At 41.7% G+C, this 24,328-nt stretch overlaps 1 protein-coding gene across 1 annotated transcript in view; it reads right to left on the bottom strand.

The window, feature by feature from the left end:
* Positions 1 to 13,359: 13,359 nt before the first annotated feature.
* The window catches only part of SPTLC1 (serine palmitoyltransferase long chain base subunit 1), a 65,435-nt gene continuing 54,466 nt past the window's right edge, over positions 13,360 to 24,328 (bottom strand). The window contains exons 13-15 of the mRNA XM_040416939.1: positions 21,049 to 21,166; positions 18,292 to 18,365; positions 13,360 to 14,693 (exon numbers count right to left, since the gene is read on the bottom strand). Of these exons, the coding sequence (XP_040272873.1) occupies positions 14,600 to 14,693; positions 18,292 to 18,365; positions 21,049 to 21,166 (286 nt within the window). The 3' untranslated portion in view covers positions 13,360 to 14,599. The remainder of the gene's footprint in view (positions 14,694 to 18,291; positions 18,366 to 21,048; positions 21,167 to 24,328) is intronic.

The raw sequence follows: 24,328 nt of genomic DNA, 5'->3' as shown, positions 1-24,328 counted from the left end.
CCCCCTCCCCCCGCCTGTTGATGTAGGCTACCGCCGTCTGACAGAATCCTGACATGTCTGCTTTTTAGGGAGGGAAACTATTCCATCAGGGCACAGTATATCGCCCTTAGCTCTCTGTAGTTTTGGGATTGTTGGCTTTGGAACACTGACCACTGCCCCTGGGAAAACCCCCAAACTGTGTGAGCCCCCACCCTTGGGGGCTGGCGTCAGTTGTGATGATTAGAGGATTGTCCGTTATCCATTCCACCCCTTGACTTAGGAAAAAAGAGAAAGAATCCGGCACTGTAGATGCTTTGCAGTAGAAATCTTCCATTTATTGAAGCAACATAAATCCACATACAGACAATGCAGACACAAGCGGTATTTCATTGACCCGTTTCGGACAAAGTCCTTAGTCGTAACACAGGTTGATGCTAAAGTGAGACAATAAATACCTCCCTTAAAAAATACCACTCCCACTCTCTAACCTTGTCCATCATATCAGGGAGTCTCTTACCGACAAGGGTAGCGGAACTTTGAGATCTAGAGAAACTAGGTCCTTGTCCCAGAGAGAAAGGATGTGCATCTGAAGAATTCTGGATCTGAACTGTGCCCATTTTACCGCCGGTATACAGGATGTCATTGAGCCTAGGATTGACATGGCCTCCTTTAGAGTGGTCATTCTGGACCTGCTGAATTCCTCTATCCTTTGTTGAATTGACAGAAGCTTCTCCCTCGGGAGGTATGACTTTTGGGATAAGGAATCTAGTTGAATTCCCAGGAAGGTGCATTGGAAACTCTGCGTCAGACAAGATTTTTCCCAATTTATAATCCAGCCCAAGTTCATTAAGGTCTTCAATACTTCCTGAACTTGAGCTGAAAGGGATTCTGGAGATTGCCCCACCACTAGCAGGTCATCTAGATAAGGAATAATTATAATGTCTGACCTCCTTATTTGTGCCATCACTTCCCCTATCAATTTTGTAAAAATTCTGGGTGCCTGCGATATTCCAAAGGGGAGGGCCCTAAATTGAAGGTGGACAACTGATTCTTTCACCTGTAATGCCACCCTGAGATATTTCTGAGACGAGGGGTGAATGGGTACATGGTAATAGGCGTCCTTTATATCTATTAATGCCATGACACACGACACAGTTGGGAAACAAATATAGAATTGTTGATCATACCGATTCCATGCAAAATTTTTGGTATGTCAGATATAAATTCAGTTCCTTTAGGCTTATTATAGTCCGATAGGGCCCATTCGGTTTCGGGACTAAAAGAGCGTTGAATAAAACCCTTCTCCTATTTCTTCTGTTGGAACTGGGACTAGAACCGATTTGTCCATGAGGCTTCTTAATTCGCCTAATAATTCCGTTTGTTTTGGAGAGTGCTGATTTAAGGCCGTCATTTTTAACCTTTTGGGTGGGAGTCTTTTGGATTCCAGATGGTAGTCTTCTTTTATAATATCCTTTACCCATGTACTTGATGTTATACTTTACCAGGCTTGAATATAAGAAGACAGACGACCCCCCACCTGAGCCCTGGCGTCATTGTTGAGGAGCTTCGGAGGAAGGGGCTTGGACTTGAATAAAAGGCCTTTTGATTTGTCCCTCCTCCAATCATTGCCTTTCTTTTGAAACCTATCTTCGTTCTTTTTGTCTCTGAAACGAAATGGTCTTCTCTGTTTCGGAAAACTAGCTACCGGAAATACCTTTTTCCTATCAGATGCTTTGTCTAATAGTTCGTCCAGTACTGGGCCAAATAAAAAATTTCCCTGGCAAGGAATGGCACACAACTTTGACTTGGAAGTAACATCTCCTTTCCAACCCTTCAGCCAAAGAGATCTTCTGGCCAAGTTTGACAATATATACATCAGTATTAGAAGAAATATAAGAACATAAGGTGTATAGGATGAGGCCCTTTTATGCACGAATGTCTGTTTATGAATTACCATATAGTCCTCATTTATTTATAAATTAGCACTGATTCCCTGTTCCATCATTTTACAATGTTTTTAACATATTTTTATATATATTGTAGAATATTTCTATATTTTATATTGTATCATTATTGTGTTTTGATATATTAGTACTGATTAAGAGGTTGCGGTTCTAATACTACAAAAAACGCACATGCGATTTTAAAACCACATCAAAAACGCACCAAAACCGCACCATACGAAAAAGAGATTCCAGCCCAGATTTTGTGGACTGCCTGTGGCAATATAAAAGGAGATGACGTATCAACAGGGATATAGCTACTGAGGAAGAGGATTGAAGTCCTCGAAACGCGTTTAGCGTTATATCCCTGTTTACAACAAGATTTTGGATATGATTGATGAAATCTAAATCATTCTTCACAAGTGGAGCGCTACATTTTTTCATCTTACCTAAGCACCTCTCATAGGAATATCGGACTGAAACTTCCAAGTCCCGCGATATCTCTGGTATACCACGTGACAAACACCAGAGAGCGAGGACGCCGAGAGTGAGCGGTGCAACGAGCGGCTAAACCAGACTGCTGAAGACTCGTCTATATGGGTAAGCAATACTTCCCTGCAATATACAACATACCTAACTATTGAAGGCCGTAATATAAGCCGGCGAAAGGACTGCTGAAGACAAACATATAGAGGGGAAACGGCATCCCCCAGCAGCATTCAATAGTATAAGCTATTGCAGCCTGTGGACTTGGCTACATTCTCTATTTAAAGAGACAGTATCCCTAACACGATTGATTTGGATACATACTGCCATCAGGCAAAGGAACATTGTTGCAATATATAGAGTCCAATACACTTTTAGGAGACTCTATTTTGCTGCGTTTCTGCATATATTGAGACAATCAGTGCATTGTATTTTATTTTTTTAGGGGTTTTTTAACATTAATGTTTTAATCATAAATTGTATGCATTGCTGCTATTATTCCATTGTTGAATTAGCAGTTAATAAATAGTTGTTTGATGTGAACCACATAGTGAGTGCCAGCCGTTTTTTCTATTTCATTTATCTTTTCCGGACTGACTGAGTGAGCAGTTTTTCGGCTAGAGCACCCTTACCTTATTGAGGAGGGTGGTGAGCTATCCACAAACCTTCCAAAATCAAGTTTGACAATGCGGCTGCTCTGGCAGATAACCTTAGAGCATCTTCCGATGCATCCGAAATAAAATCTACCGCTTTTATCATTGTCGGAATTGCTTCTAGTAGTTGCACCCTCGGAGGTCTGTTAGCAATGTGTGACTCTAACTCCTCTAAGTGACCTAGCGACTGAAGTTGTAGCAATATTTGGCTTAAAGTAAGATGTAGATGCTTCACCGCCTGCCATGTTTTCAGCCCCTCCCTGTCCAGTGTGGAACGCACACGTCACTTCCAGGGGGCCTGTGGATGTGCGCCGGGAACAGGACCTGCGGGAGCGCGCCGTACCGGCGAGGCAGGGAGAGGACGCCTTCCTCCTCCCTCCGGAACTTCGCCCGGCCGCAGGCATGACGGTAACAAGGTGGCCGCCAGGCATCCGCCCATGGCAACAAAAATAGGACCACGATATACCGGACTTTAACAGCGACTCCTAGTGGAGACTTACGGCGCAAGGGACCTCTAATAGGTATGGGATGTAAACCCTAGAAGCCCGGCAGCCCCCTGAACAATCCGGGAAAGATCCATCCCCCTGTTATAAGGACAGGAAACAGGAAGAAACTGAGGATGGACTGTGGAGAACCCTATTTAAAGATCTGTGAAGTTCCTGTTTCCTGTCCGGAAGGTGGAGGATCTCTCACAGGTGCTGTCATGGGGCGTAACGGAAAAAGCAGTTTAATATCACATGTGGGATGTTGCTATCTTCAGGAGAAAATGGGTAACAAAATGTGGTGTGCTTATTCTCCTGTGACCCCTTTTGAAAATAAAAAAATTGGACCTAAAGCAACATTTTCATATAAAATATGTATATTTTTTTAATTTTCATGGCCAAGTGCTGCTAAATTTGATAAAACACCTGTGAGGCCAAAATGCTTGCTATGTCCCATGAAAAATTCCATAGGGGATGTAGTTTCCAAAATGGGGTAACTTTTTTTTGGGGGGGGGGTTCTACTGTAGGGGTCTTCAAATGCAATATGGGGTGTTGCTGTATTTAGGAGAAAATGGGTAATGGGGAAATTTTGGAGTGATTTTCTTCCCATTACCTCTTGTGAAAATAAAAAATCTGGAGCTAAACAAACACTTTAGTTGAAAAAAAATTAAATTTTTCATTTTCACAGCTATGGTTTTCTAAATTCTATAAAAAAAAAATGTGGGATCAAAGCTCTCACTACACCCCTAAAAAAAACGTACAGGAGGGGTGTAGTTTCCAAAATGGGATCACATTTTGGGGGTTTCCACTGTAGGGGTACCTCAGTGTCTAAAATTTGACATGGCTCTCAAAAACCATTCCTGAAAAATCTGCCTTTTAAAAAACATATGGCGCTCCTTCCCTTCTGACCTCTGCCATGTGCCCATACAACAGTTTATGACCCCGGATGGGGTGTTTCTGTAAACTGCAGAATTAGGGCAATAAAAATGGAGTTTTGTTTGGCTGTTAACCCTTTCTGCATTACTGGAAAACTTGATTAAAATGAAAAATCTGCAAAAAAAAAAAAAAGTTAAAATTTTGCAACAATACCTCCATTTTCCTTTAACTGTTGTGGAACATCTAAAGGGTTAAAAGCCTGTACAATCAGTCAGAAATAGTCTAGAAGTAAGTCATCTTCCTTTAAATCAAAGTTTGAAATAATATACTTGCCTGCACTGCTCCTATAACAATAAAAATCTATACTGGAATATAGTATAATATAGTAGAGTAAGTGCGGTAGCAAATTTTCTGTACGGTTTTGATTATTTATTTTTTTATAGGTAAAGGTGAAACACATCGACTCAAATTTACCAGTATAATGAAGTAGAATGTGTCCCGAGAAAACCTCAGAATGGTTTGGATAAGTAAAAGTTCTCCAAAGTTATTACCACATAAACTGACATGTCAAAATAAATGGCCTTGTCTTTAGGGTGAAAAATGGCAGGGTCCTGAAGGGGTTACTGCTTCCACAAACCCAGACATTTTGGACAATTGTATGCATCCAATTGTAAGAATAGTTTGGGGAACACCCTTTTCTGTTCCAGCATGAGTATGGTCCTTTGCTTTGTGCACTAGATCACAAAGGCATGGTTGAATACATTTCGTGTTAAAGAACTTGACTGGCCCACAGAGTCCTGACCTCAACCTTTGGGGGTGAACTAGAACCGGAGATTGTGAGCCAGGCTCTCTCATCCGACATCAGTGTCTGACCTCAGAAATGTTCTTCTAGATAAATTCGTAAAAATCCCCATAAACAAACTCCAAAATCTTGTACAGAAGAGTGGAAGCTGTTTTAGCTGCAATGGGGCTCCGTATTAAAAGGCATTTGTGAACAGCTTTGTACCTATGACACTGGCTGACCTGTTGCATGTGCGCTTGGCAGCTGATGGCATTTGTGTTGGTCCCATGTTCATATGTGCCCACATTGCTGAGAAAATGATGGTTTCGTAAATGCAAATGAGACTATAGAAGCAATGGGGGAGTTGCCTTTACTCCTAGAAGCTACGTTCTCTCTGCAAGTGCCACACCTTCTGTACTTCGATTGATAGGGCCAGGCATTTTAAACGTGATAACGTATGACTCGGGCTTCTACTAAACCATCACGCTGCGCATTTCAGTATCCATTGCATGCACACTGCAGGAAAGAGTCTCGCAGTACAGAACTGCCAGCAAGCCTCTTTCCTGTACTGTGCTTGCACCGGATACTAAAGCGCAGACTTTAGAAGGTCAGTGCCAGGCGGGATCACATTTACAATGCCTGGCCCTGTCAAAGTGCAGAGGGAGCGGGAGTTTCAGAGAAAGCTGAGCCTCTAGGTGTAACGGCAATACCCTCATTGCTCCTAAAGGCTCATTTGCGTATATTAAAACATTTTTCTCAGCCACATGGCATCAACACAGATGTCTTCAGCTGCCAAGCACACATGCAATAGGTCAGCCACTTCATAAATACAAATTTACAGATGCCCTTTTATGCCTATGGATTTAGAATGGGATGTCATAAAAGCTCCTATAGGCGTCCTAATACTTTTATCTATATAGTGTATTTACCACAGAGAACATTGTAAACCTCTAAAAATGCTGAACTGAGCAGTTTTTTCCCACCCAAAAAAATTTAAAGTTATTAAATATATTAGATGAACCCGGGGCGTGGCTAGCCAGGCATGTAAGCGGCAGCAAGTTCGGTGAGCTCCCGCATCAACCCGACCATTTATCCTGTGGACGCTTAAATTTTCGAGCCAAACGGCCGCTAATAACACCCAGAAGCTAGGGAGACTCATTCCGCCACCCAGGAACACCGATCCCGCCACTATGTCTAGGAGGAGAGAGGGACGAGGTCCCGGCAGAGATTTTCAAGATGGTGCCAGGCAAGACACACCGAACCACCGGGAGCGCACAGGAACGATACAGAGGGAGGCTGCAGCTAAACTCGGCAAGTATGCCCGGGACACTACCCTCCCACAAGCTGTAGAGGACAGAAATCAGCGGCCTTCCACCGCCGCTGGCCGAGTTACTGAGGAGGAAGGGGCAGGGGCCGGCTTAAGAGAAGTCTGCAGATATGGCCCTCTGCAGACCTGTGACACAGATACGGAAATAGAAGCTCCTGATTCAGACACTGAGGAGCCCACTCTTAAGGATGTTATGAGAGCGATTGCAAAATGTGGAAAGTCACTAACTGCTCTTAATATGCAAGTAGGAACTATAAAAGATGTGTCTATTGTCAGGCATGATTTAAAGCGTTTGGCGGAACAAACTACTGCCCTGGAAGATCGTATGGGGGATGTGGAGGATGCTATCCTGCCTCTAAAAAGAGAGACCAGTGACCAAGCGCTGGATACCCTCATGGCCAAGCAAGACAATCTGGAAAATCGCCTGCTTAGAAATATCAGAATGGTAGGGGTACCGGAAAAAGTGGAAGGGGCAAACCCCACTGAATTCTTTGAGAAATGGGTGAAAGATCAGTTTGGACCCGAGACGTTAACCCCTCTCTTTGCTATTGAGAGGGCCCACAGGGCCCCTACCCGCCCCCTGCCTCCAGGTGCTCCGCCTAGGCCTGTACTTATGAAAGTTCTCCACTACAGAGACCGTGACATCATTCTCAGAAAAGCTAGAGACCTTCCAGAAATATCTATTAATGGGCACAAGGTGTCATTCTTTCCTGACTACTCTATGGAAGTCCAAAAGAGAAGGGCGAGATTCCTTGATATTAAATGTCGACTGAGAGGACTTGATGTCTCCTATTCCATGATTTATCCGGCAAAACAGATTGCCAGCGTTGGGAAATACCACCTTCTTTGATGACCCCAAGGAAGCTTTGAGATGGTTGGACTGTCATGAACGCCAGCTACACGAAGCAAGACAGAATGCGGATGGAGACTGAGCTGCTGCTCTTCTTGGGGTCCCTAGATGTATAAGTATACATGGGCAGTGTGTATGTATGAGTGTGTGTTTATTATATACCTCATAGAGTCTCACTGTAATGTAATCCTAGGTGATATTGGTTTCAGTTATATTTCTACTAAGATCCAATTAAGTTGTTAATGTCCACGATAGCATTATTCTGAGTATATTCTGTCCGGGAGTTGGGCAGGAGCTCAGATACTAATGGTTTAAATGTTTGTGCTTTGTTATTCACCAGTCTATTGTGCACAGTAGTACGGTTAACTACGTGCTTGCCACCCCTCCTCTGGGTAATGTTTGTTACCCTTGGGCCTGGTGTCACCGACGGGTTCTGTCTTTCTTTATACCTCCGGTCCCGCTATGGGAGTACATGGAGGGGACTAGTCGGTGAGGCCAGTAACCCCCCTGAGAGAGTTTATGTTGGATGCAGGTTGTTTTGGGATGTTCTTTTAATCTTTGCAGCCATGAGAGTGACATTTGCGGGGAATCCTGTTTGGAACCGTGTACGGTCTTCTAAAACTGACATTGTTAGGGCGAGGTCCTTGACTGGGTTTGCGACATGCCTATCTTCTACAAAAAAGCGGATATGACTAGTTCAGGTAATCTCTTGAGTTCGAATGTCAGGGGGATTAAGGACGCAACCAAAAGGAAGGCGGTCATAGACACCCTAAAACAATACCAACCGTTAGTTTGTTGCCTCCAAGAAACCCATTTAACATTAGACCAGACCCGACTGCTTACTCCTCAGTGGGCCAGGCAATGCTTTCATGCTACGTATTCTATGTACGACAGGGGAGTGAGCATTCTTATTCATAGAGCCATCCCATTTGAGTGCATGACAAAACGGGTAGATGCGGAAGGGCATTATATATTTTTACATGTTAAATTATACGCTACTGAATGCATTATTATTGGTGTGTACATAACCCCACCCTATTCCCCAATAGTGCTTAAAAAATGTATATCGCTTATTGTGGATTTCCCGAGCATTGCCACGGTTTTACTTGGAGACTTCAATAATATGATCAATCCAATACTAGACAAATTTAATACTCCCACACTAGCGATCAGTAATGAAATAATTCCCTTTGGGTGGCTACTACAGGAAGCTTCCTTACTTGATTTTTGGAGACTTAGAAACCCAGATGCACTACTATACTCGTGTTATTCCAATACATATGGATCATTATCTAGGATTGATATGATCCTGGGTAATGAGGAAATGGGCTGACTTCTTCATGATATTACGTATCTCCCTAGACGACTCTCCGATCATTCTCCTATTCTCCTAACTATTCGCTTAATGCCCCCTTTAGCACTGTGAGAAAGATGCTGGAAATTCAACCCATACTGGCTAAATGTCCTGGCTGATACGTCTCATATTCGGGAGGAATTGGCTGAATTCTTCAAATTCAACTCGCCCACGTCTTCCCGACTTGTGGTGTGGGACACCATGAAAGCCTTTTTAAGGGGCATACTGATAGCAAAGGTTAATGGGAAGAGGAATGAAAGTAGGGCTAAAGTACAGAAACTGTTACAGGTAGTAAAAACCCCATCTGTAGAACATAAGAAACAATGAGAGGTTACTCTTAAATATGCAAAATAAGAGGTTCTTTCAAAAACAGAAATATTATGAGGAAGGGGAAAGAGCGGGGAGACTACTTGCCCTGCTGACCAAGACTCAACACCAGACCAATTTCATAGCGGCATTGCGTGATTCTGATGGGAAGTTACATACCTCCCCGGAGCATGTCATTCGGATCATGCACACGTTTTACTCCACCTTATATACATCTAAATCTATTGCCCTTGAGTCAGAGATAGAAGACTTACTTCAACCGTTACATCTCCCCACTCTCACAGCTGAGCAACAAACCCTATTAGATGCTCCTATTTCCCTACGGGAATTAGAAATAGCTGTAGGGGATATGACTAATAACAAGTCACCAGGGGGTGACGGTCTACCTGTTGAGGTTTATAAAACATTCTCTTCTGTGCTACTACCTCAGCTATTAGAGGTGTTCAAAGAAGCCCAGCAGCTAGGCAGACTCCCTGCCACTATGAATGAAGCGATCATAGCGGTAATCCCAAAGCCGGCAAAAGATGTCCTAGAAGCCGAGTCTTACCGTCCTATTTCTCTATTGCAGGTGGACGTTAAGATTTTGGCGAAAATTCTGGCCAATCGCCTGAACTCAGTAATAACTTCACTAATACATACCGATCAAGCTGGGTTTATGCCCAATATGTCGACAGCGGAAGATTATACTTTAATATCCAGGCAGGCCAGGTCCACTCCTCGAGTGCGGCGGTCGCATCTTTAGATGCGGCCAAAGCATTCGACAGCGTGGAATGGTTATACTTAATATTGGTACTTAAGGCTATGGGAATTGGGCCAGGATTCATTCACTGGGTTTGGCTACTGTATGCCTGTCCTACCGCCAAAATCCAAGTGAATGGAAGGCTATCGGCCTCCTTTAGATTATATAGGGGGACTAGGCAGGGATGTCCTCTCAGTGGCGGTGGAACCGCTGGCTGCTGCCCTTAGAAAGGCAAGTGAGGTGAAAGGTATGACATATGGCACACTAACTGAAAAAGTCGCTCTTTATGCCGATGATCTGTTACTTTTTCTAGAGGACTGGCGTTCATCCCTCCCAGCAGCCATGTCGATCATTAACAGCTTTGGGAAGCTATCGGGCTTGACCATTAATTGGTCAAAGTCGGTGATTATGGCCCTGTCTCCAAATTTAGAGATTGACCCCTGTCATGCAGCAGGTTTACAAGTGGTGTCAACGTTTAAATACCTGGGCATTCAAGTATCAGCGCAGATTAATGATTTTGTTAAACATTAATATATTGCCACTCCTAGACAAATTTAGGAAGAATGTTCAGGTCTGGTCCAAATTGCCCTAGACTTTAATTGGTCGCACTAATCTCTTAAAAATTATCCTATTGCCGCAGCTCTTATATATCCTTCATAATGCACCGACTTGGATACCGCTAAAAACCTTTTACACTGTTAACGCGATATTCTGTTCTCTACCAAGCCAGAAAATTAATAGCTTTCCACTGGATTGCACCTGATCCCCCACTCCTACCAAAATTGATAAATAAATTACACATCTTACACTGGAAAGCTATGTATATCGGAAAAGAGGGAACAACAAAAAATTTGATAAAATATGGTCTATGTGGATAAACCATTATGATATCCTAGTTTAGTGACTCGGGTATAATGGAAATGCAAGATTCCGGACGTTTGGGTGCTTAATGTCATTATACTGTATAAAATTCCTCTGGATGGTTGCATTGTGTGCATGAGAGGGTAATTTATGTTATGATGACAGTGTTTGGGAGGGCCAGTAAAGGATAGACTTCTGCTTTCATGGACGCTTTGTGAACAAGAAGACGTAAAAATTTACTCTTGACTCCTGGACATTATACTGGCTGCAAGATTGGGATGGGGAGTCTTGCATTATAATGTTTACTTTAACTTACTATAAAATCAATAAATGATTTGATTTAAAAAAATATATTAGATGAACCCAAATGGTGCCAATCAAAATCTGCCACAACATGTATGGTGGATGTGCGAAGGGAAAATACGCTGCAGGTTCAGAAGTTGTGCCTGCTTCATATGCAGCAGATGCCAGTTGAGACACTACTGCAGTAGCCAGAGATAACTTCAACATATGAAAAATAAAACCTATGGAGGGGAAAAAATAAAAAGATAACTTCAGCATCAGCCATTTAACTGCTCAGGTACTGCAGTTATTAATAACAGCAGCATCTGAGCAGTTAGAGAGAAAAGGTTGTCATGACATGATGGCCAGGGTCTACAGATGTATGGTAAAGGTTTAAAGAAAAGTATCGGTCACCTCAACTGCCAAAAATATGGAATAAAAAGTGTTAATAAAAAAAAAAAAACAAGCTCTCACACAGCTGTCAACAGAATTTAAAAAAACTTGCAGCTGCAAATAAAAGACAGACACAAAACATTTTTGTATTGTTTTATTTAAACAAAATTCTATACCAACTCTAGCAGTTCATTTTTATTCTTAGCAGCAAAAAGGCACATTAAAAAAAAAAATCCAAAAGAAAATTTAGTACAAAATATCAGTAATTACATGATTGTTTAAAAGCTTATTTTCCATAGATTTAGGATGGTACTAAAATACTCATTATTGTCAGTTACTATAGCTACCAAATAAATGTCCATTTTAACATTCTGATTATGAGACTTTCGGACAGACCATTGCACCTGTGAAAACCATGTGGAAAATACTATCCTACATCTTTCAAGTGCAACAAAATGGAACAAAACGTTTAAAAGGGGAATCCGTAAATTATATTGATCACCTATCCTCTAGATAGGTCATCAATATCAGATCGGTGGGGGTCCGACATCCCTGCTGATTAGCTGTTAAGAGGCCAGCACTCTTCCTAGGACCTGCGATGCCATCATACATCGATCACATGGCCTAGTTGCAGCACAGCCCCATTGAAGTGAATGGGTACAGTGTAGAATGCTGTGCTTCGAAAGCTGTGCTCATCAGAGCTCCGTTGAGCGCTGTGGCGCCGGGATTCGATCCTCCACCGATGCAATAATGACCTATCCCGAGGATAGGTAATCATTATATTTAACAGGATAACCCCCTGTAAATCTAAATACAAAGTTGAACAACTTTGCCGTTACCGGCCCACACTTACTGTTGTGGCTGTGCCTGAAAGCTGGCTTAATTTGTGCCAACAGTTGGAGCATTTTATACATTTATGAAGTCAAAAATCTAAGTTTCCACTCCCCAACTATCAGACACATACCCACTGAAGCCACTGGCTGGCTGTAGTGGTTACGTGAATGATGAATGGCACCAGATGGGTCCAGAGCAGTAGTGCTGGAACAGTGGAACATTTGAAAGGTAAGGTTTTTTGCTAATTTTATACAGCCCCCTGCTCCGTGCTTTTTTCCTTAATCTTGGAAACATCTTTAAAAGGTCACTATCATTTTATCTGCCCTGTTCTCATACCCCAAGTGACAGTGGGACGGTGGACATTATGTTGGGTGGTACAGCTGCCAATTTTAACTGTCATCTCAGCTTCCTTTGTGCACTACTTTCTGTTAAAAGGAATACTGCAAATGTTTGAATTTAGCTTTCCAAAGCATAAAAAAGCATAAGCAACAACAAAAAATAATAATAATTACTCAAATTTGAAAAGTCCACTTCTGAACGACAATTTATTTTACAACAGGGCTTGATAATAAAAATATATCACTGTATTAATGACAAATACAGGCAGCACTTTTTTTTTAAATTACATAACAAGAAAGAACTAAAAATGACAAGGCAGGTTTAAGTAGCAAATATAAAGCTCTGGTTACACAAGTCATCGTGTATGAATGTGTTTAATATAAAAATAGACATTGCAGGTAGACAACAGCTTATATGGAACAGGATGGCATGAAGCAACCATGCACATAGTAATGTGCCGCTTACCATTATAATATTTAACTGGGTAGAGATCAGATAATTGTCAAATGGTTAATTTATGGCAAAAGAAGTCATTTGATGGCAAGATGTTCACATGTCACTTCTGCAGGTGATAGGGTTTTCACCATACCTTTGTGAGTGCTTGTCAGACAGAAATGTGGCTGCTACTTCCATCATTCACTTTCAAGTCATAAAGTAACTTAAAGGGGTTATCCCATTACTAATGTCAAAAATAGCCATCATATAGTACATGATACCACCTTTCTAACAAAGCTAGAACCTGTCCTGTACCTCACATGGATCCAGAGATCTCCACAGTCATTGCTCTGCTAGATTCATATCAAGCTGACAGCTCAAGGGGAGTGTCTGTTCTGCTGCAGCTAAGGGGGCGTGTCTCAGCTCTCCCTATCACAGCTCAGGAGGACAAAACTGAGCATGTGCGGCCTTCTCAGTGAGCAGGTCAAAGAAATAAGAAAAAAAACAGCAGGTGGAGCCATACAGAAACATTTGACTGAATAACTCCGTGGCTATGCTAAATTTGTAATTACATGCATATATAAAAGTATTCAGATCCAAGTGCTTGTTTAAAAACTGTAGAATATTTTTTGTGGGACAACCCCTTTAAAAATGGTCAGAAAGTAGCAAAACTTGATTTCTTGCCCTTAAGGTGACATGTTTCAATAATATTTGTAAAACGGATAGATGCCTTTAGGTAGCTAATGTGATTGCAGGAATCATGAGAAATACAGCCCTCGCTTATGGCACTGCCAAGTTCTACGATGGCGAACTTGCATCCATTCACATCTCGCATATACAAAGAGCATAGTACTTCTATGTTTCGGATAGAAGCATATATGTTACAGATAGGCACAGCCCCATCACAACACTAAAACAAGATCTTATGGCTCTATGTACATGAATGCTGAAAATTAAGTGTTAAATTCATATACAGGAGTGTCATCAGTGTAGCTTTAGAGGTATGAATGTTATAAAAAATGAAATGATGCCAATATGACAGGTCAGAGTTGTAAGAAATAGGCATTTTAGTCTATAAAAAAATTCAGTTATTCTATATACTTTTATCCAGTTAGGAATATAAAATAGTGACAGTCACGTCTCTTAAAAAAAAACGGTACTCATGTACTCCTCTGCCTATAAGTGTACATTTATATAGATGCATGCACCCATCAAAATAATAAGCACATAAGCTGTAACTAGAAATATACAGGTCTTCTAGAAAGCTGCAGGAGGCTTCTTTAATGCAATAAATATGATGGAAGATGTAATGCTTTTGTCCCACTTAGCATAAAAAAGACTAATAAAATGGGTTTCCATTCACTTCTTTGTAGGGAATAACTTCTTTGCATTTATTTGCAAGTAAACAGAATTCTTTTTAAAAAATCACAGCGTAACAGTACTAAAAAGGTCCATGGCATAATCTGTGCATAAACGTTATTTGGTTTTCTGCTAGTTCCTACCCCCTCACCAGTTCATTCTTTTCACTCTCTCAGACCCGGTATGTACGCTGCTATAAAGCTACATGTAGTATCTTCTCTCTGCATTCCTCACATTAAAAAGAGCTTCCCAGCACGATCATGTCCGTAATTTATTACAAGTGTATCAACTCAAAAACATTAATGGAGTATCAAAGAGGCTGCTTGCTTGATCACTGAGGCAGCCATGTCTAGTTCTTCATCTGTTTGCTCGACAGTCACTATCACTCTTATGCTGTAAAATACAGGACAGACAGCAGGTTAGTAACAGCAACTGCATTTCTTATGTCCCCTTTCAGTGGCCGTTACTTCATCAAATGCCAATGGTAACCATGCGTAAAGAGAAAATGAAGATGTCAAAGAGAAGGAGGGATTTCACAGTTCATATGCAGGCAGCAAAAACTTTTGTGATCTGAACAGTGGTGTACATGGAGTCTATGACCAGTGTCAGACATCAGCTTATAGATAACCTCTGTAATGCTCCCCAAAATGCCCAGGCACCGCATTAGGGTGTTTCATTTTTCCAAAGATGTGATTATCATATGACTTTGCTTACGCCCAGAGTCTCAGTGATGTAAAAGATATATATGCCAAATTTCAAGAAGATTGGATATTTAGGGGTTGCACACATTGATCACTTTTATCACTACTTTATCAACCTAGGACGTTGGTCTAAAAAAAAGACTTCAGTTTCAGGATCCCAGTGGCTCTGCATCAAGCAAGGTGGGTGGGCAAAGGCAATATATGCACTTAAAATTGTCCTCTTCACTAAACAGTTGAATATTCCTCAACGACAATTGAAAGGAATGAAACGGGTTGCACATTTTGTCAGCCTCATATATGTTCGCTTTTTGCACGAGGCAATTGTAAGTCGATGGGCTCCAAAGAATGATTTGGATATGCTACAGCTCCTGAGCACTTACCCAGATGCAGACGTAAAAAAAAGTGCTCTCACAGTTGCTAAGACACCTTTAGTATCTGTCAGAAACAAACGTAGGATTGACTTTTTTGGACGAACGTATTACTCAGGCTATTAATGAAAATATGACTAAAAATGTAGAATTTAAACCTGCAAAGAAAAAGGAAAAGTTTTTGAAGGAAAAGCCCTGAGCCATTTTGTTACTAACAAAACAAAGACGTTCTTTGAATTGTTTGGGATCCACGATGTGACAGAAAACTGCAGTGATTCTCTAAGAAGCTATGTGAACGCTCTTAAAGGGCTTCTGTCACCCCACTAAAGTCATTTTTTTTTTGGGCTATTAAAATTCCTTATCCTGCGATATATGAAAATATAATGGTCTTACTTACTTTCCTTCAGCAGTTTCTTATAAAAACAAACTTATAATATGTAAATTAGGTCTCTACCAGCAAGTAGGGCGTCTACTTGCTGGTAGCCGCCGCAAAAAACCGCCCCCTCGTCGTGTTGATTGACAGGGCCAGCCGCGATCTCCTCCTCCGGCCGGCCCTGTCAGCATTTAAAAAATCGTGCGCCTGTGTTGATTCGGCACAGGCGCTCTGAGATGAGGAGGCTCGCCTCCTCAGAACTTCCTCAGTGCGCCTGCGCCGATGACATCACCGAAAGAGAAGACGTCATCGGCGCAGGCGCACTGAGGGAGTGCTGAGGAGGCGAGCCTCCTTATCTCAGAGCGCCTGCGCCGAATGAACACAGGCGCGCGATTTTTAAAATGCTGACAGGGCCGGCCGGCCGGAGGAGATCGCGGCTGGCCCTGTCAATCAACACGACGAGGGGGCGTTTTTTTGCAGCGGCTACCAGCAAGTAGACGCCCTACTTGCTGGTAGATACCTAATTTACATATTATAAAAGTTCGTTTTTATAAGAAACTGCTGAAGGAAAGTAAGACCATTATATTTTCATATATTGCAGTATAAGGAATTTAACTAGCCCAAAAAAAAAAAAATTACCTTAGTGGGGTGACAGAAGCCCTTTCAATGATACAGCAGAAAGAGCAATTGCTCTGATAAAAAAGTTTAACGAATCGGTCAGGGGCGAACAACAAAAACAATTCTTGTTGAGGGTAGTCTAGCATCACAGAAAAGTCGTCACCAAGCTAACAAAAGAAGGGATTGCATCGTTCAAAGTTGATTAATATAACACATGTTTTGCCTATCATACTACCTATTAATCTTAGTGTTTAGTTTTAATATTATTTTAAGCTATTAATTTCTAGTTTTCCCAATAAAAGTAATTAACATGGAAAAATCTTATTTTTTGCCTACTTTTACAAAACTGATCAAAGTGTGCAACCTCTAAATATTATCCAATCTTCTTGAAATTTGGCATATATATATATATATATATATATATATATATATATATATATATATATATATATATATATATATATATATATATATCTTACATCACTGAGACTCGGGGCGTAAGCAAAGTCTGCACAAATTTAACATTACATTTTTTTCCATTACAGAATGAAACACCCTACAAGCCTACACCGCATACAGGTTATACTTCCAATAGGGAGTTACGTTCCTGACACGACCTGCTATTGGATGACCCCCCTCTCGCCGGATGTTTTGACCTGTGCGACGGAGAGATGCAGCGGCGGCCCTGCAGGCATCAGAAACTATGCGGGTGCTGGGGAGCGGGTAAGTATAACCTGTATGTGGTGCCTGGGAATTTTGGGGGGCATTATTGGGGGTTGGATAACCCCTTTAAAAGGGAATCCGTCACCAGTTTTATGCCGCCAGGTTCTAACAGCTCCAGTGCATGCAAATGAGTCCTGATATTCACCCTTCTGCCACTGACTGACAGTTTTAGTTTTTTCCAACTTAATTAGCAGCAAGGGGGCGGAGAAAATCAGGAGCTCATGAATATTTAGGACTCATCGGCATGTGCTGGAGCTGTTCAATACAAGATTTTAGCAAAAAGAGTCAATTATAGAAAGTGACCCAGCAATTTGCTAAGGGGATCTGTCACTAGTTTATGTTGCCCATAAAACTGGAGACCAATTCCCTTTAAAGAGAACTTGTCACATCTCCTGAAAGGTCTGTATTAGCAACTAACTGAACTCCACATGAAATAACTATTCTAGAACATCTATTTTATATAACTGTATATGCAGATGTCCCTCTATTATTCCTACTAAGTTGATGAATAAAGGTATAACTGGGTAATAGTAGTTGGGGTGCGTCCCAGCACAATCAACAGTGTCAAGTCAGTAATGCCAGTATCAGACTGTGCAGGGCTATGAAGGATAGTATTGAGCATGTGCGTCCGCCTCAGTGACATGGACAGAGAAATACTAATATATATACAAATATATTTTATTGCATAACTCCGTGGCTATAGTACATTTTTAATTACACACAAGTACAAATGTGTTCAGATCCAGGTGCTGCTTGGAAAAATGTTGAATATTTTTGAGGGACAAGCCCGTTAATAAAATATATTACAAAGTTCACTAGTATCACTTATACTATTAAATTATACAAAATAAAATAAACATTTACGTACGATTTAAAGATTTTTTATTTTTTTACAAATCTAGTAACTGATCCGTTTATGCATCAGGTCAGATCTTCAATTAGGTTATTGTGCAGTTTTGAGACTTGTCTTGCATCATGTGGCGCCAATTTTTTTCACCATACCAAATGTTTCATCAAGAATCTTGTGAAAACATCAGATAAAATGACAACCCTGCAACACCATTATGGACTCCTATAAAGTGCATTTTGTGAACTGGACCATGAATATATGAAACGGGTAATAAAATCAGTACTAAGAAAAGCTAATATACAGTAAAACAAGATACTCCTATTACACATTTCCAAAAGAAAAATACTGGGTTACTGACCTTGGTGGTGGGAGATTTTTCTCCTCTTTCTCCAAATAACGAGCTTGAGTTAATGCAATTTTCCTATTCATGCACTGAAACATGAATAAATTGGGTTTAATATAAGCCCCAGATGTTCTGCGTTTAAACAGTCAAGTCAAAGCTAGAATTGATGTTATGGAATGCTCTGCTGTACTATCAAAAACTGAACTACATAAAACCAATACTTAGGTGCTATTACCTGGGCGCTTTTAAGATTTTCTAATGGTTTAGGGCCAACTAGAGGTGATTTGGACTTTAGATGGGAGTCACAATATCCAGAGCCTAAAACCTGGAAATATTTCTGGATCAGTCTGTAAGTATGAAGTTTAGCTTTTCATTTATTGGAATCTTTGTGATACTGCACTGCTCTTTAGCTATTCTTAAAAGGATTACAATTAAAAGATTTGTTTTCCTCTGCAGATAGGGAACTGCAGTCCACCAAGGAGGTCTTTATTCCTGGGCCCTGTTATATTTTTGACCAGAGAAAATTCAGAAAAGAACACAGATGAACAAGGATATCATCAAGCCCAGAAAGGGGTCCTCATAGAGAATATAACAGTCAGGATTTTGGTCTTGCATCCTGATCACAAATCTAAATCCAATAGCTATGTGGGCAACATTTGAGACACAGGCACTTTGCCTGCTCATGCATCTGAAATAAAGTCATTTTCCTGAGAACTGTCAAATGTCCTTTTGATCGCAATCATCCAGTTTATCTGGCTGAATATTTAGAAAAATCTGGACAAGTGGCAGTGGAGCTACATTTAAATGAAGCCTACTGTATGCTGGGAGTTAGGGCTTGCTTGCCTTAGGCCCCTTTCACATGGGCAAGAATTCCGTGGGGGTGCAATGCGTGAGGTGAGCGCATTGCAGCCGCACTGAATCCGGACCCATTCACTTCAATGGGGCTGTTCAGATGAGCGGTGATTTTCACTCACTTGTGCGTTGCGTGAAAATCGCAGCATGTTCTATATTCTGCGTTTTTCATGCAACGCAGGCCCCATAGAAATAAATGGGTCTGCGTGAAAACCGCAAGCATCCGCAACCAAGTGCAGATGCGGTGCGATTTTCATGCATGGTTGCTAGGAGATGATAGGGATGAAAGCAACCCTGGACCCCATTAAATTGTATTCATTTTATTATTTTCCCTTATAACATAGTTATAAGGGAAAATAATAGCATTCTTAATACAGAATGCTTACTAAAATGTGGTTTGAGGGGTTAAAAAATAAAAATAAATTAACCTCACCTCATCCAATTGATCACGCAGCTGGCATAGTCTTCTTGCTTCTTCTTTCAGGACCTGCAAAATTACCTTTGATGACGTAATCGCGATCACCACGTACGTCAGCGCAGGTCCTGCTGAATGAAGACAGAAGATCTTCATTCAACAGAACCTGTGCTGACGTCAGCGCTCTCACCACGTGGTGAGCGCAATTACGTCAAAGGTCCTTTTGCAGGTCCTCAAAGAAGAAGAAAGAAGACGATGCCGGCTGCGCGATCAAGTGGATGAGGTGAGTTAATTTTTTTTTTATTTTTTAACCCCTTAAACCACATTTTAGTAAGCATTCTGTATTAAGAATGCTATTATTTTCTCCTTATAACCATGTTATAAGGGAAAATAATAAAGTGAAAAAGTCAGGATTCGGGTCTGGGTATCACATTCAGTTTTTTCTCACACGGTTTTCCCGCAATGCACACGCGACGCATCCAGGGCAAGTCCGGAGCGCCCGTGTGAAAGAGGCCTTACAGATTCAGGCCTGAACACTGACCATCCACTCCAACTGTAGAAGCTTACCGAGATACAAAAAGGGAATCCTCTATAGATAGTGTCCAAATGTCCAGAGATCTCCTGTCTAGCATGTTCCATGAGGGAGTGAAGAATAGAAAAAGGTGAGTAGGAGAAGAAGAATTTAAAGTTCTCCACGGCTTTCCTTTGCCTGAAAAGGAAAGGAAGCCTGCTGGTGGAGCTGTAAAAGAGGTGCAGGGAAAAGGAAAGTTTTACTTTAAAGGGGTTGTCTCATCACAGACAATGGGGGCATGTCGCTAGGATATGCCCCCATTGTCTTATAGGTGCGGGTCCCACCGCAGGGACCCACACCTATATCGAGAACGGAGCCCCGCATATGAAGGAGGGCGCACTGTGCATGCGCAGCAGCCCTCCATTCATTTTTTATGGGGCCGGCGAAAATAGCCGAACACTGGCTCGGCTATTTCCGTCGGCTCGATAGAAATTAATGGGAGCAGGAGCCGCGCATGTGTGGTACGCTCCCATTCACGTCTATGGGGAGCCGGCTTGGTGGTGGCCGGACCGGAGTCCTCCAGCCACCACCTTGCGAGGCACCGTTCTCGATATAGGTGCGGGTCCCAGCTGTGGGACCCGCACCTATAAGACAATGGGGGCATATCCTAGCGATATGCCCCCATTGTCCATGATGAGACAACCCCTTTAAGTCCTTGTTGTTATAATTTGAGGATTTAACCAAAACCACACCATGCCTTAAAAATGAGGTCTTGTGTCATGAGAAACGGTTCATATTTCACCAATGTATGCAGTGCCTATTTATGTGTAAAATCATAACTTTAGATTCCAAGGAAATGGTTGAAAGGGTCAAGGAGAACACTGCTGAATCTGGCAATGATTATTGTCATTTATTCTAATACTCTAGGTTTTCAGGTATGCAGGAGTTTAAAAGTCAGTCCAAGAATAAATCAGTGGTCATTTGCAGCACTTACAAAATCTATGATATCTTGTAGCAGTTTTGTGTCTTTTTCTCGGCATCCAATGCTTTTTTCTAACTGCAGATGAAAGGCAGGGGAGAAGTTCTCACCAACAACCTTTAAACCTTCAACACTACATAAAACAAATACATGATTAGTAGGAGTAAAACATTTCAGACAACCCTAAAGTTAGGACGAGAAAAAGAAGAAAAAGTAATCCCCCTTATTTAAATACAACATACTCCCTGGCTAAGGATTTCTTACTAAGAAAATGATGACGTATGTTTACCAGTATATATATATAACCTAAGGCACATGTGGCATAAACTTCTAATAAATGGGAACAATGTATCATTGCTACATAAATAGTAATATACTGAGTGACATATTTCCGGCTGAGAACCTGTTGCATTGAAGTAATCACCCAATGTGTACTTCCATGACTTTGGAGTAACTGACATCATAGGCAAGTTTCCCACATGCGTTTTTGACTGTGATCTATACCCACTTCACAATTGGGAACCGCTGCGACAATCTTGTCATACGTATTGGGACTCGTTTATATTTTCAAGTTTCACACATGGCACAGCAGTATGGCAAGCATTTCGCTGAATGCAACTTTTTTTTGTCTAGCCGAATACTGGCATTTATGATGGGAAGTGGCCAGATCCGGGCCAATTCCCTAGTCAATGGGGTCCGGCAGGCACAAGGCACTATCAGGCTATGCCAGATCCAGAGAAATCAGGCAGGCTATGCCATAACAGCCAGACAGATTGCTGTGCTGCATATGTGGAAGGCTGTACAGAGATTGTGTCCCTGTCTCCACCGAGGCTCACAATTTAAATTCTTAATGTATCTGTATGTTTTTGGAGTGTTGGAGGGGACTGGAGTACCTGGAGGAAACCCATGCAAACACAGGAAGAGCATATAAACTCCATACAGATGTTCCCTTTGGTTAGATTTGAGCCCAGGACCCCAGTGATGCAAGTGCTAACCACTGGGTCACTGTGCTGCCAGTTAATGATGGCATCTTTGGAACAATAGTCCTAGATTATGGATCACTAGTGCATAAGGATTATGTTAATTTGATATTTAATTGAGTTTTGTGTGCTATAGACAGTCAAATAGATTCTTCAAAGAATTTTCATTAAATGGATAAAAAAATAAAAATAAAAGAATTTGTACAGACCGCACAAAAACACTGCTGTGTGTCTTTGGTGCTGTAGAAAGGGATTGAAGACATCTGCCACATTTCTTGTGAAGTTTAAGATTGCCCAAGGGCTTGACACAGAATACAAAAACCACCACTTGTACAGTTGATCTTCTCAAAGGCATATGTGACCTTTGTGTGTGTAGTGTTTCATGCAGTGGTCTGTTTCTGCATGTGACATTTTCACGCTATTATTTCTTCTGAGTTGTGTGACCTGGCTCAGTAGAAAGAGGCCATCTTACTAGCATCTATGAAAGTGTAACTGTCCTTTCAGTTTAGAGTCTTCTATCAAGGCTGTACCTGAGCGTTACTAAGGAGGGTCTGTCTTCAGTCCTAAGCATTTTACTGAGCACTGAAGAGGTCTGTATGTAACAAGTCAGATAGGCAGTGATAGTTAGGCCACATGTCCATATTCAGGGACTGAGGTAATAAGATGCCTTGAAGCCTCTGCATGTCACACACAGACATCTTCTGCAGACAGATTATCCTTAGCAAAGCTGTTTACACCCTAAGTTCTACTACAAAGAAACATCTTTCCCTAATAAAGTACATTACAAATATGTTTAAATTTCCTCTCCCTACATAATATATAAAATAAACTGAAATGACAGTTACAATTTAAAAGGGGTTTTTCACCCTTAGGGACCTTTTTTGCAGACCCTCCCAGTGTGGCTGGACTGGCAGTGGGAATCATACTCAGGGATCTCAAGTCTCCCGGATGTTCAAGGAGTCTCCCGCTATCTAGCGGCTCCCTGACACCCTCCCTACTGATAGCAGAGCAGAGAGATAAGAGAAGTGACAGGACAGAGTTTAGATTACAGGTTGAATTAACCCTTTAGGGTCAAATTGGCTTCTCAAGGAGATATATATGTTAAAGGCATCCCTCCTTCTGTCTCATTCAGTAGCTATAGAACTATTGAGACAGATGTATTTTTTTAAAAATATATTTACATATTTAACCCTTCATTTTAATTATATTATTTAGCCCAGTGTTAAATTCACCCCCCCTAAATGCTTGTTTTTTTCCTACAGTGGGGTAGATAATTACACACAGGGTTTTAAAGAATAAACTTCCTGACTCAGACCAAGAGCAGACTCAGCGAGTCAGCAAGTGAATCCAAGCATCCGCGCATGCGCATTGCGCAACCTAAGCTTCGGGTTCACTTGCTTCTTGTCAGCTCAGTGAATGAACCGAAGATTCGATTCATGAATCGGTTCATTTGAATGAACTGATTCAAAAGAACCGATTCATGTGAAAGATCCGAACTTCCCATCTCTAGTTTACTCGCAGTAAACCTTTCCGGCAACCTGTAGCAGTGTCCCCTTCTCGGCACGTGCGCACAGTGCAAGAAGAAGCCGATGCCAGCAGTCCGCAACGGCGCACCAGGCTGAGCCTGTGCGCACGAGCGGGATCTCAAAGCGGGAGGAGGGGGAGGGAGGGAGAGGCAGCACTGAGGAGTAGAAGGCGGTGCTGGGCATGAACGGCGATGCGTGCGGCCGGGCACCATGCATCCACAGACCTCCCCTGCTTGGGCACCTTAATTCAATGATTGACAGGTTAGTAAAACCTGTTTTTCCGCAGAATAAAGCCACAAATAGCTTTTATAAGGCCACTTTAGAAATCAGAATGCTACCCTGGACATAAGCATATGTTTAGCTCACAGGTGGTGACAGAATCCCTTTAATCATATACATAAATATGATAATTTGGGGCAGGGTAATGAGCCCAGTCCTCCACACCATAGAGCAAAGTGTGCAGATACTGCATATGTTTGGAAAATGTTATAAAAGTTTGTTAAAGAAAAAAAAAAGAAAACCTCCCTGAAATGAGAAGTGCACCTCCCTGAAATTAGTTTTTGCAGGTTGGGATGTCTGCATACTTGGCTGATCCTGGCCCCAGCTCCACCGCTCTCCCTTGGGCATACAGGTCTCTGTATTCCCAGCATCAACATCCGAATTCACACGGGTAATGTGGCCACTGGGGCTAGTCATTAGTGGGGATCATGCTGGTGGGGTCTGCAGAAAAGGTCCCATGGGGTGAACAACCCTTTCAAGTGAGGAATACCAGTAAATCATCACAGAAAC

The sequence above is a fragment of the Bufo bufo genome, chromosome 2 (assembly GCF_905171765.1).
Source record: "Bufo bufo chromosome 2, aBufBuf1.1, whole genome shotgun sequence".
Classification (NCBI taxonomy): Eukaryota; Metazoa; Chordata; class Amphibia; order Anura; family Bufonidae; genus Bufo; species Bufo bufo.
Note: the sequence above shows the minus strand (reverse complement) of the source record. Positions and strands in the feature narration are given on the sequence as shown.